The sequence below is a fragment of the Nannospalax galili genome, unplaced genomic scaffold (genome assembly GCF_000622305.1).
Source record: "Nannospalax galili isolate Female #2095 unplaced genomic scaffold, S.galili_v1.0 scaffold3, whole genome shotgun sequence".
NCBI lineage: Eukaryota > Metazoa > Chordata > Mammalia > Rodentia > Spalacidae > Nannospalax > Nannospalax galili.
In genome coordinates this window covers 1,526,421-1,539,460 of record NW_008351466.1, presented here as the reverse complement: position 1 = coordinate 1,539,460, position 13,040 = coordinate 1,526,421, and the positions used below count along the sequence as shown (strand labels likewise).

Below are 13,040 nucleotides of genomic sequence, written 5' to 3'. Positions count from 1 at the left end.
ATAGCATTAGTCAGGCTGTGGCCTATGCTCCACCAAGAATGATTTTTAAATATGTGGTTCCATTTCTATACAAAGCAAATGAAGCCATTAGTAATAGGTATAGGCTTAACTAAACATGATATGCTGGGGAGCTAACGTCAGTGAGTGATCTCTAATTTGGAGGAAGCGTACATTGCTTAAAAATTATGGACACCTAAGCTCTGAATTCCAAATCTAGATGGTCAAGGGACATGAAATTTTCACCAATATTTAAGGAAGAAGACTAGTCAGAGAAAGTCAGAACCTATCTGTCACCCTCATCTTTCAAAACTAGCCCCATAGTCCAGTAAAAATTGAACTCAGACCAGTACAAAGATGGTGGCTGGAGTTTTGCTTTATCTAATTTCAGGAACATAGTTCACTGTTCGGGGTGGCAAGATTCATGAGGATAAGTTCCACAGATAAAGGTTAAATTGGTTCCTTTGATAACGCCCTTGTCCAGAAACCTGTTAGTTTGATGTTGGCCCAGGGACTCACCCCTTGACAAAGCTGTCTGAAGTCCCTCCTGATTTGGCAGCCGTCAGGTTCTTGGCTTCTTTGATCCACACCTGGAGCTCTCCCCCTTCCCCACCTTTACCTGTAAGGGATATCAGCCATTGCAAGTGAGCCTCCACACCACCAGGTGCATCCTGATTTTTAACTACATAGCACTTCCTCTCCTTGCTCCTGAATAGAGCAAACTCCTTAACAACTGAACCATGCCTGACTTCTACCCTTTGTTCTTAGCACAGTGTCCACCAGTAAGCAGAAGGAATTCAATTACTAACCTCAATGGCAACAAAAGCTTATTGAAAACTGGCCTCGAGTATTCAACTGCCTCAAATAGTCCTAGAAGATACACACTATGATTGTCCTCATTTTATACATGAGTCAACAGATGCTAAGAGAATCAAAGTTGCCTGAAATTTGCTGAGCAATTGAAACAGGAAGGAACTCCTCCACTGTGTTCGTGATCTTGCCTTTACTTCACAGAACTCATCAGGCATCAAGAATTTCCACCCCCACCTGCTTCTGTGAATGTCCCCTTCCCTGCCGATCAATGTCCTCAGTCTGAATATATGCTGATCTCACTGCTCTTTTTAAAAAAAATCTATTTAAAAGAACCCCCCCTTCGATCTGATCTCCTTTGAAAAGCTGTTCTCCATGCCTCTTTCCTTTCACCATCAATTACCCTGGGAAAGAATGGCCGACATTCATCATCTGTGCTTCTGTGCCTCAGCCATTCAGCCTAGTTTCTATTGAAATCTACTTTCAGCTCTCATTAATCCTCTGAAATGCCTTCCAACTCTATGCCAGTGAGCTGTGTCATCTCAGTCCTCATCTGATTTCCTCTAATGTTTGGACAGTGTCAACAACTGCCACCTTCTTCTTCACGCTCTCCTGGCCTTTCTATGTCTTGATAAGCCTCTTCCTCGGTGACATTTTTTCTTCTCTTCACCCTTTAAAATGTTGCTGTTCCCTCAGCTTCTATCTTTGCCTCTTTTCTAGTCATTGTGCATATCCTCCTCGGGACCTCATTAATTCCTCAAATCTATATTAGACCTTGCTTGGAGGCATATTGTTTTAAAAAGAACTTTGGTTTCTTATTGCCAGAAGATCAGTTTAAACTCTTTTCACTCAAGGGCCTTTTCAGTTGGGTTTCAGGCTCATTTCCAGCCCCAGCTGGACATCCAAAGATATATGTATATACCGTAACTCCAGCTCTACTAAAACAAGCTGGCCTCAAGTTTACTATATAGCTGAAGATGGCCGTGATCTCCCAATCCTCCTGCTTCCACCCCTGAGTGCCAGTTTATGAAATTCGAGGGATGGAACAAAGGCCTTTGTGCATACTATGTCTACCAACTGAGCTGCATTCCCAGCCTACATTTTATATGTTGTTTTATTTTCCTTTTTTATGTATTTTTTGAGACAGGGTCTCACTGTATAGCCCAATCTGGCCTGTAGCCCAATAGCCCAGGCCAGCCTGAAATTCATGGAAATCCACCTGCCTCAGCCTCCCAAGTGCTGGGATTATAGGTGTGCATTAACATGGCCAGCTACCAAGCTTTAAAAAGTCTTTTTAATTTATTAATTTTTATTTTATGTGCATGAAATTTTGTCTGCATATACATAGGTGCACCATGTGTGCAGTGCCCACATATGCCAGAAGAGGGCACTGAATCCCCAGAACTGTAGTTACAGATAGTTGTTTAGCCACCATGTGGGTGTTGGGAACCAAATTCTGGTCCTCTGCAAGAAGAGCCAGTGCTCTTTACCAATGAACCATCCCACCAGTCCCTACCAAGCTTTTCCAAAGAAAACCTGTGCTAGTCCTGTCCTTTCTTCTAAAATTCCTCCTCTCCTCTTCTGCCTGGTAAAATCTGAAGATGCAGTTGCAACATTAGTTCTTCAGCAAAGCTTTCTCCAAAGTAATCCCCATGATCCATTACCCTTGTAACTGGGCTCTTTGGCACACGATTATCTTTCTTACTAAATTAAGCACCTCAGAAGACAAGTACCATGTCTCATCTATATATCCACATAACTCTCCTTCAGCTTTCCACTTCCCACCCGTCATTCTTTACCAGTCCTTCCAACTCCCTTTTTCAGCCATAAGCCTCTGTTCCCTTCTGCCTTCTTAGTAGCTTGCCACTGTTGTATCAAGACCAAATCCCATCAAAAGTCTACAAATAATTTAAAATGAATGCCAACTCGAAGGCATTCCCTTCCAGTTGCAAAAGGTAGAAAAGGTTTCCTTAGGCTGGGACTCCTCCCAAGAAGATCCAGGAAGCATTCCAATCTGCTCTATACAATAATGCCAGCACTGACCTCTCATAGACCCTGTGGAGAATCCTAAGAGCTAAATCCAGGGCCCCAAAGAAAAACTCACTCTTTTTCCGGTCACCTCCTACAGGGAGTTTGGAAGTTGGGATGTATTTCAATGAAACCACCAACTCGCCTTTGTGTGTTGGCAAGCCAGGCGGGAACTCAGCACTGATCTGAAACACAGGGAAACCCAACAGGTGAAACCAGGCCTCTCAGGAACCATTGGAACCTCTCCCTTGAGAAAATTCTGTTATTTTCATAGGCATGGTAGTACACCCTGTAGTCCCAGCACTCTGGTGGCTGAAGCAAAAGGATGATGAGTCAGCCTAGACTATACAACACCACCCTGTCTCAGAAACAAATAAAACAAACGAACAACAACAAAAAAATTACCCCCAATTTCATGGCACAAGATGATCCCTCTCTTATGGTCACAATCTCACAGCAGCTACAGGTCTCTTCAGCAGTCTCTTCAGGAGGATATATAGAGGAACTATTGTACCCCTTGGTGCCTAGATTCCAAATACTCCCAACAGTATGCCAGCAAGATGGCCATACAAATGTACAAGAAACTGACATCATGATGAAGAAACTTATTACCAGCCTTATTAGTAACAGCTCAAATGTAGCAGCAATCCAAATATCAGTGAACACAGGAAGGGGTCAAGAGTAACTTTAATGCCTTCATGTCACATGTGGCATGCAGTTATCATAAAGAATGTAACCTTTAAAAGGGGCAGCTGTCTCTGATAGCCCAAGTAGAAGTAAAGAAAGGGGAACTGCCACTGGAGGAAACAAGCCATCAGCCTTCCTCTCCTGGACAGTGCCTTGACACAGCCTTCCTGATACAATATGATTAGTTAAAATGGGAACTGGATGGTTATAGCTGCAGCTCCCTATCTTGGATATGTATCAATTGCTCCTACAAGTGAGTTTTTTTTTCACTTTAAATCTTGGCTGGACAGAGATGTATTTTATTATATGCTGTCAAGGTCTACCTTATAACTATTGGGGAAAATTAACCCAAATCTATGGTTTCATTTGTATCCTAAAAAATACATTGAATTTATACCTTCTGAAATGGAAATACATCCAAGATATACTTTAAGTGAACAAAGCAAGAAGAAGAAAAAACCTCACTCCTATTAAACACATATATCTATTAAAACTATACCTGTGCACTATATTATATAAATAATGTGTTTGTCATTATCTCATATACAGCATTTACTATTTGCCAGGTACTGTTACTAGTAAGCTAAGTATATCATTTTGTTAAATACTTAAGGTTTTCTCTATAAAATAGGTATTATCTCCATTTTACAAGCTATGGAACAGAGGAATAAAGAGTTAAGTAATTTTCCCACAGTCACACGTCTAATAATTAGCAGACTAAGATTCAGCTTGAAATAGTCTGGTTCCAGTTCATGCTTTTAACAACTATACTATACTGCATGGAAATATCCAGAAGGCTACAGAAAAATAAAACAAGGAGAACAGAATGAGAAAAGGAAAGAGAGCTTTCCCTACTCTATATTAACATCCATAAAGTCCAGTTTATGAAAAAGAGACAAATCAGAGCTTTAAAAACAAAAAGCCCTTTTTTGAGAAGGAGGGCTTGTAAAATTTTTGAGTTAGGTATAACTCTGTTACACACATTTTAATATGATACTGTTTGTTTGTTGCAGTGTTGGGTATCAAATCCAGGGCCTCACACATGCTAAGTACATACTCTACCACTGATCTACATTTTCAACCCCTTATTTACATATTTTTGCTTTCATTAAGATTTAATTTCATCTTTCCAATTCCTCTTCTAATTGCCTTCAAAAATTTATTTACATTATTTTAAATATCATCAATTATTGAATATCTTCTTTTGACAATAGAAGTGGAAGTGATCAAAAACAGTCATTAGTTCACTCCAGTGGCTCCTGGGAATTCAGGTTCACTGACAGTATTTTGGAGTTAAAGATTGTATATACAGTAATAAGCAGGTAAGGTGGCATGGTTTTTATGGGAACTCTGAAGGCTAAACATGAACAAATTAAGAATCAGAAAAGAGAAGAACACAGGTGCTATGAAGTAGAAAAGGGGAATAATGGGGAAGGAGGTGTAAATGAGGAGAGGGATGGGTGACAGGGCAGAGAAGGGGATGGGGAGGGATAACTAACACTAAGGATGTTTGAAAAAAAACCATATGGGCCTACTTTATAAGCTTCTTTTTTTAACTTTCAAAAAATTTTGATCATTTTTATATTTATGTGTATGCATGTATTGCCTGCATGTAGGTAAGTGCACCCATGTCATGCAATGCCTGTGGAGGACAGAAGAGGCTGTCGGATCCCCTGGAACTGAAGTTGTTAGCTGCCATGTAGGTGCTGGGATTTGAACCAAGGTCTTCTGCAAGAACATTCAGTGTTCTTAACCACTGAGCCATCTCTCCAGCCCCTTGTATAAGCTTCTGAAAGATGTATGTTGTGTGCCTTCTGTGTGTACCTGTGGGTGTTTGTGTATGTATGTATATGCATACATATAAAGGAGGTTATTTGGAGTTAACCTTCACAAGGAATTAACATCTATCACTAGAATCTGTGTCAAGAGGATGGGAGTCAAGCTCATTTTTATTCATCCTTGTATGGTCAACATCTAGTAAAGTACCGAATATGCATAAACATTCTACATGTTTACTGAATGACTGCAACAATGTGTAAACAAATGTCAAAGATGCAGAGCAAGTGGCCTATTATGGCTGTCTCTAGGAGGAAGAACTGTGTCACTCTTTTAGTTCTCTGTGTGTCACTATCTTTATGCACTGGTTGCCCCAGCATGAGTGGGAACAAAGTAGAGGTACCCTTTAACTTGCCCATGTTTCTTGACAGTACTCTAACCTAGGTCCTCACTACTGAGCACACTGATATTAGGAAGCATAATCCCCATAGGTTTCAATAGATGTACTACATACCCAGAATTCACAAAGCTTAGTATATGCGAAAGATGGAAGAGTATTGAGAGGGGAATGCCAGCAAGACAAAACAAAATGGTAGCACATGGATTGTGGGGCCAAAAAGAAATCAGAAATACCAAATATAGAATGCTTTAAGTTAACAGATATAGAATCTTTAAATTTTAAATGTTTTAATTTAAAACTTTCTTTTAGTTTTAAAAAATCATATTTTATGAGAGCAATATATTCTACATATTAAATAACAGTATAATAGAATAGTTTGATAGTTTTTTGAGACAGGGTCTCCCTGTAGCCCCAGCTAGCCTGGAATTCACTATGTAGACCAGGCTTGCCTCAGTCTCACAGAGATCTACCTGCCCCTGTCTCCAGAGTGCTGGGATTAAAGGTGTGTGCCACCATGCCTGGCTTTGATATAGTTTTAAATGGAAAAATGCAAATTTTCAAATTTTGAAAAATTTTTAAGAGAGAGATGAGATGGCAATTTGTTAATAAAGTGTCCACACAATTTGTTAATTTCTAGATTGACTTAAAAAACAGAGTTTGGTATTGTGAAGTGGACATATTTGTTTCCACAGCATATTTTCAATCTGACTCAAAATATGTACAAAGAGCAAATACCTTAATTTTAATGTAAAACATTTTTATTTTAGGCACTTCATGGTGGTTTACAGTACCATTTTCAATATAATTATACAAACTTTAGGCAATTGGAAGAATAATTCACATGCCAAATGCTCAAAAAACTTGAAATTTCTAATAATATGTTTTATAGTAACTGCTTTCCTGTTTTTATGACTAATAAAGGAACAAACTTAATAACACTTTTTTCTGGAAGGCAGCAGCTATCAAATTACTGGATGTACACTTCCTTTGACGCAGCTATTCTACCACTAGAACTTTCTCTGATAATTACATTCCTAAAAGAAGACCAAGATAGGGGTCAGGGGTGTGACTCAGTGGTATAGCACTTGTTTAGCATGTGTGAGGCTCTGGGTTGAATCAGGAGTACCTCAAAATAATTAAAAGGACAAAAATAGTTTTTAAAAGAAACAAAGTAAGCAATTGAAGTACCCACCAGTGGGGGAATGGCAAGTAATGTTATAATACAAATATGTGAGAGAATACTATGCACAAATTAAAATGATATCAACCTGTGAGTAATGGCATAGATGTCCATAATAAATTGTTAAATGAAAAACAAAGATATATGTATATATACACAAAAGGCTCATTTGAATTCACGTGGGTCAAAAAAGAATATAGCATGTGTGTGTGGATGGATGGGTGGGTAGGTGGGTGGATAAATGGATGGATGGATGGGTAGCTATAGATCGACAGATTGATAGATCGATAGATGATAGATTGTTAAATAGATAGGTGAATATCTGTGCTGCTTAATACAAAAACTCCAGAAAGATAATTAAAATAGTTGTTTTTTACAGTGGCTATTTCTAAGTAATGAAATGACCTTCTTTTTACATATATTACATTGTTTTAATTTGGAATTGTGTATCTATAAATCATTTTGGCATTAATATTCTTAACAGGCTAAAAATTCCAAAATGTAAAAAAGAGAAACTAAAAAAGATAGTAAAATGAAGTTCTGTGTTGTTTGAAACATTTAAAATGCTATTATATCTTTTTTACTTAGCATTGTCTTCTATTGCTTCTAAGAAACCAGAAGTTGGTGGCTAAAGTTCTCTGTTTTAGCTGTTTGATCTTAACCGGAATGGCAGTAAGCTATGAAATGCCCATTATGTGCCACATGCAATGACACCTTGCATTCAGTCCTGTAAAAGAGGAATATTACTGTCATCTCCATTTTGGAGAGGAAGGAACTCAGGCTCAAAGAAGATAAGTGAAGTCTTCCAAACAATTCTTCCAAACCCTAAGCTATCAGTAAGCTGAGTCACACAGTGGGCAAGTGACAGAAGCAGGATTTTAGTCCCAGTCTGCACTGAGATGCCAGGCACAATTATGCTACTTTGCTACACTCCTACCTCAGGTGCCATCTCCAAAGTAAAATTTCCCTGGCTTGTGCACATAACCAAGAGGACAGCCATTGCAGCTCCATGAACTGTTTCGCCTCCCTCTTCTGTAGCAGGAAGGTTGGCTTCAAAAGGGGTGCAGGTTAGGACCCACCCCAAAGGGTAGCTTGGAGAGGAGGTATAAGTTAGGATGTTAGGAGGCAAAGCTTCACACATACATATGAGAGACTTTTTGAAACAAAGCTGTAGCCTGGCTTACACAAAGGAGATGATCACTCCCACTTGACATGCAAGAGCCTCTGAAACTGCTGCCCAACTCTGAAAGGCCAGCAGGGTGCGGTAGAACTCTACAGAATGCTACATGCAAAGCTGCTATCAACATAGACCGGCAGAGGCCACTGTAGATAATCCACCGCAGGGCGAGGCTGTGGATGACTGTTAAAGCAGACTACCTTTCCATGTAAAGGGAGGCAATGGTCCAGTTTCTTATCCAGCTTCCAGGAGTCCATGTGGACCTCTGCCTCTCCAAGGAAAGTGTTTCTGCCAAAACGACCATGATGCCACACTGAAAACTGCAAGGTCCTCTGAGCCAGGAGAGATTCTGGAATCTCATACTGTGAAGGGAAAGAAGCGGCCCAAGGCAGCCAGTTAGGGTAATTCCTCAAAAACAATTCTTCCAAACCCTAAGCAACCTGTTCCGAAGGTCTGCAGTTCAGCATATGCATATCAAATGTATTTAGTTCCTAAGTGTTAAGTTGCTTCACTCAACCCTTCAACTTCTCCCCTTTCACCAAACCTAACACAGTCTGCCAGAAGCCATGTTTTCCTTGAGTGATCAAAAAGACACTAGCATGTTCAAAGACAATTGCCAAGGGATTCTATATCAAATTACTTCTTAAAAATTGTATTACATTATTTATTTCTTTTTATATATATACTGGTGGGGGTATATGCATGTTACATGTATGTGTGTGGGCATGAGCATGCCATTATCATGTGTGTGGAGGTCATAGAACAACTTGGGGGAGTTGGTTCTCTCCTTCTACCATGTGGGTTCCGGGGATCAAGCTCAGGGTGTCAGGTTTGGAGGCAAGTGCTTTTACTTACTAAGTCATCTCCTTCACATTCAAATAATTCTCTAAAATACGCTTTGTGGTCATGTGAATTTCTAACATCACAAAAATCCAAGGATGCCAAATCACCTTTGTTCTCTTCCCGGGGAGGTCAGGATGTGAACAGATGCCCAAAATGAATCCTCAGGCATAGACATGGTCATCCAACCAAAATGCAGAGGCATAGCTATAGCACAAAACAGAACAAAACCTTCTCCCCTCAGGGTCTACATGCTTACCCTTAAGGTCTCATCATACAGTGGATTGATGGTGTCACGTTTGATGCTCGTTTTTCTTTTTCCTTGGCGGGATTTGTCAGGCAGAAGATAAGTCTTCACATACCTAAAAACCAAAGACAGCAACTAAATAATTTTCTAGCTTTATACAAGTCTCTTCTTCACTTCCCTGCTCAGCATAAAAATAAGTTGTGATGAAATGCAATGTCAAGAATGTCACAGCAAGCCTTCACAGATATGCATTTTTGCTTCTTCCAAGTCCCAGGCACTTTAATACATCACACCTCACCGTTCTACCCCTCCCCAAGAAATTCATAAATTTGGTTCAAGAGTGCTCAGACTGATGCTGAGGTCTGCTTTTTCATCTCAGAGCACTAATCATGTTCCAGAAGCACTCACGGGTTAGAACGCTTCTTTGCTTCATCAGCATAAGCCAGCTGATGGCACTCCTTCACATGGATGACCAGAGTCTGTGTTTTCTGCTCAAACTTCAGGGAAAAGGCAATCTTGCCAGTCACAGAGATGTTCCCAAAATCACCAGCTTCACTATAGATACTCATCATGCTGCCGATGGTACTCTGTGGGCAAAGCAACCACAAATGTCTAAGGAAGACAAACTCCGCCTCACACATTGCTCACATCTTCCCTCACAATAAGGCCAGAAGTCTCAGAAAGACATGCAAAGAGTCAGTGTCAATAGTCCTTTACCCAGAGGGTAAGTCAGCTCTGGCAGCATATTTACAATTGTTCAGGTTAATAATTCAGCTTGTGAGTCGTATGGGCTATTAGTGTCTCTCCCCCCCTCCTTTTATACAATTTATTGTTAATTTTTACCATCCACAGGAGGTAGGAAAGGGGTAGGGAGGTAAGTGCAGGTAAGTCTATCTGTGTTATATATGTTACAACATTAGCTAGAAGGGGTTAATTACTAATTAAAACATGGTGCCCTAATTATTTTACCTTTTATCTAGCAATATCTATAGAGGAAAGAAATTAGGCCAGAATTAGGAGTAGTGCAGTAGACACTACTGGAAATGAAAGGCACCACCTCCTGTCCGATAGCACCCTGCTGTGTAAGAAGAACTCAACATTTTCTTCCTATGTGAGTTGAAAATCTAATCATTCTTCCCAACTATGTTTACCTAAATATCAATCTTTATACTTATGACAGAGATAGGCACAGATTATCAAATGTCCCTTTTAACTTCATGAGGCTACTTTGTATTGTTGATCCCTATCAACACCTCAATGTCAATCTGGCAAAGGCATTCCTCGTGGCCTTCAGTGTGAGAATAGGGACCAGCCTAACATGAAGAGGTCTGATCTTGTTTGCTCCATGGCCTGGTTACTGTTGCAGAGAAGTTACAGTTCCTTTTCACAAAGTTGGGATGATAGACTGCCCCTAGCCTTTACTATCTCTTTTGAGAAACTCCAGAGCAGAGGTTCAGGATACATCAGGAGTACACTTAGTACATAGGGTCTAAGGTAAGGATAGGAACAAACAAATGCATGTGCATAGAAAGAGTGACTAGGATGATTCCCCCAGGTCCTGAGTCTGTTCTAGGGAGACTCTTCTTTCCTTCCTGGTACTCCAATGTGTCTATAAGCACAAACACATAGTACCATGGAGGAGCCACTTTGCATGCTGCCTCTGGCCAGTTTCTGACGATGTAACTTCACCAGGTGATCAATGTCTTCCTCTTCCTCCTCCTCTTCTTCCTGGAGCAATAAATAGAGTTAATAAAAGTTTCTAAAACTAATATCTTTACTTCAGTGTGAAGCAAAATTGGTTGCAAAAGTTTTGAGTTTTTATGTTAACATGTATGCATATATCTTTGCTATTAATGTCCCCTGATTCCCAGCTTCCTAGATCTAGTCCAGTCATCTTCTTCGTATCGCAAAAGAATACAAGTACTTATTATTTTTCATAGGTTTTATAACTCTTTCTCATTTGACTACCATAGTCTAGCCATCTCTTTATATATTTTTAAATCTCTACTTATTTGTGTGTGGATGGTGTGCGTGTGTAGAGTTCAGAAAGCAACTTTGTGCAATTGATTCTCTCCTTCTAACTTTATGTAGGTTCCAGGGATCAAACTCAGGTTGTCAGGCTCATATAGCAACTGCTTTTACCCACAGAATCATCTCGCTGGCCCTGTCTTTATTTTTGAATCAGAATAAGCATTTATTCCAGCTGCCAACCACATATCCAACCATGTGATAGAAGACAAGCGATACCAAAGACAGGCTCTTTCCATTAAGGTAATCAGGAATGGACACTACTTCACAAATTTTGAGTAAATTAAGAGTTACTTCACCTTTTCTAAAGAATTAAACACACTGGAGGAGAAAATTAGGCAATAAAGCCAACTGTAAATTTAAAAAATTTTAATATAGTGGCCAAGTGAAATATAACAGAACTTACCATATCCACACTGAGCCCTGGTACAGATTTGCTTCTGTCTCCCAAGATGCCACTTTCTTGTGCCACATCTTCTGGACGAAGATCTATCACAGATTTAGTGTAGTCTGAGTAAAAGACCAAGAACTCAAGTCAAAAGAGATCTTCTGCACTCCAGACCAAGAGCCCAGCAAGGGTACTTAGAAAGCCATTCTCAGGAGGCCATGAAGGAAAACCAGCTACCTGAAGGCCTGAGGATTTTTCTGGTATTCTTCTTGAATATCATGTCACCCTCATCCATAGACACTGCATTTTGACTCCCTGGTTGAATTTCCTAAGAAGGAAGAAGAGCAAGGGAATGGAAAAAGACAGGCAGATAGATGAAAGGACTGAGCAGGGACAGATGGTCATAAGCAGAATAAGGGTCAGATTTTCACCCAACTGTGACAAACTTAGAAGAAAGATTAAATGCCCAGAAGCACTACAAAAACCTATTTTCACACACACCTCAACCAACAATTTGAAATGCTTCTAAGTGAATCTGAAGTAAATTTTAGTCAAATTTCTGGTCTAAATTCTGACTGAGATAAGAAGAAAGGGAGAGGGAGAGGGTGGGAGGGGAAGGATAGAGGGACGGCAGGGATTGGATGGGAAAAATCAATAGCACGCAGTTTACCTTCTCCACCTGAGATTTGGGAGCAGACATCTTCTTCCATTCTGGGAAGAGTCCAGATTTATCCAGAGAATCTCTCCTGGAATCATCAGAAGTTAGAACTAAGTCACTTCTTTTCCTCCTTCTTCTACCCAGGCCCCAAAGCTCTAGCTAGTCACTGGCTTGGCATCATTACAGCAACCAAATCAAGAAGGTACATTTCACCTCTGAGTTACCTTGAAGGAGTGCAGAAGATCAGGCAAGGAACTTTGCACAAACACAAATACTCACACCCCTATTCTTAAGGGACAGCAGCATCAGCTGCCTCTGGCTTAGGAAGAATCCTCCACAGTACAACCTCCTGAGGACACTCGAGGAAGCTGTTCTCAGAGCCAAAGCAAGAGCAGTGCTAAAGAAAGACTTCTGGTGTAGTCAGAGATAAGATTTCATTCAATTTCTGGAGGACAAAGATCAGGAACATTCAAGGCACAGGAGACCTGCGTCCTGATGGCTAGAGATCAAAATGAGTGCTCAGTGTGGGCAGAGGTGAGGGAGATCGGGGAACTCCACCTGGAGGTGCTATCCGAGTCAGCTGTGTAGCTATCCAGACTCTCGCTCTCAGCCTCCAATGCACTCTTTCCACTTTTCAGCTTTGGCACTTCAAATGCCACACTAGAAGAAAAAGCAAGAGCCAGTGTTTAGAGGAGGTGAACTCATCTGCCTCTAGTTGGTTTTCTTTGCAACCAATTCATAATGTTAACCAGACTGATTTTCTCAACACATGTGAGTAGCTTTTGCAGTGCTAGGAATCAAGCCTAGATCCTCACACACACTAA

The 13,040-nt window shown here is 40.3% G+C and overlaps 1 protein-coding gene across 2 annotated transcripts in view; it reads right to left on the bottom strand.

Moving 5' to 3' along the window:
• The window catches only part of Sytl4 (synaptotagmin like 4), a 56,039-nt gene that overhangs the window by 5,091 nt on the left and 37,908 nt on the right, over positions 1 to 13,040 (bottom strand). For both annotated transcript variants that reach the window (XM_008848348.3, XM_029553630.1), the window contains exons 6-15: positions 12,775 to 12,876; positions 12,229 to 12,304; positions 11,796 to 11,886; positions 11,577 to 11,680; positions 10,775 to 10,870; positions 9,551 to 9,729; positions 9,155 to 9,257; positions 8,256 to 8,417; positions 2,912 to 3,020; positions 517 to 616 (exon numbers count right to left, since the gene is read on the bottom strand). In XM_008848348.3, the coding sequence (XP_008846570.1) occupies positions 517 to 616; positions 2,912 to 3,020; positions 8,256 to 8,417; positions 9,155 to 9,257; positions 9,551 to 9,729; positions 10,775 to 10,870; positions 11,577 to 11,680; positions 11,796 to 11,886; positions 12,229 to 12,304; positions 12,775 to 12,876 (1,122 nt within the window). The remainder of the gene's footprint in view (positions 1 to 516; positions 617 to 2,911; positions 3,021 to 8,255; positions 8,418 to 9,154; positions 9,258 to 9,550; positions 9,730 to 10,774; positions 10,871 to 11,576; positions 11,681 to 11,795; positions 11,887 to 12,228; positions 12,305 to 12,774; positions 12,877 to 13,040) is intronic.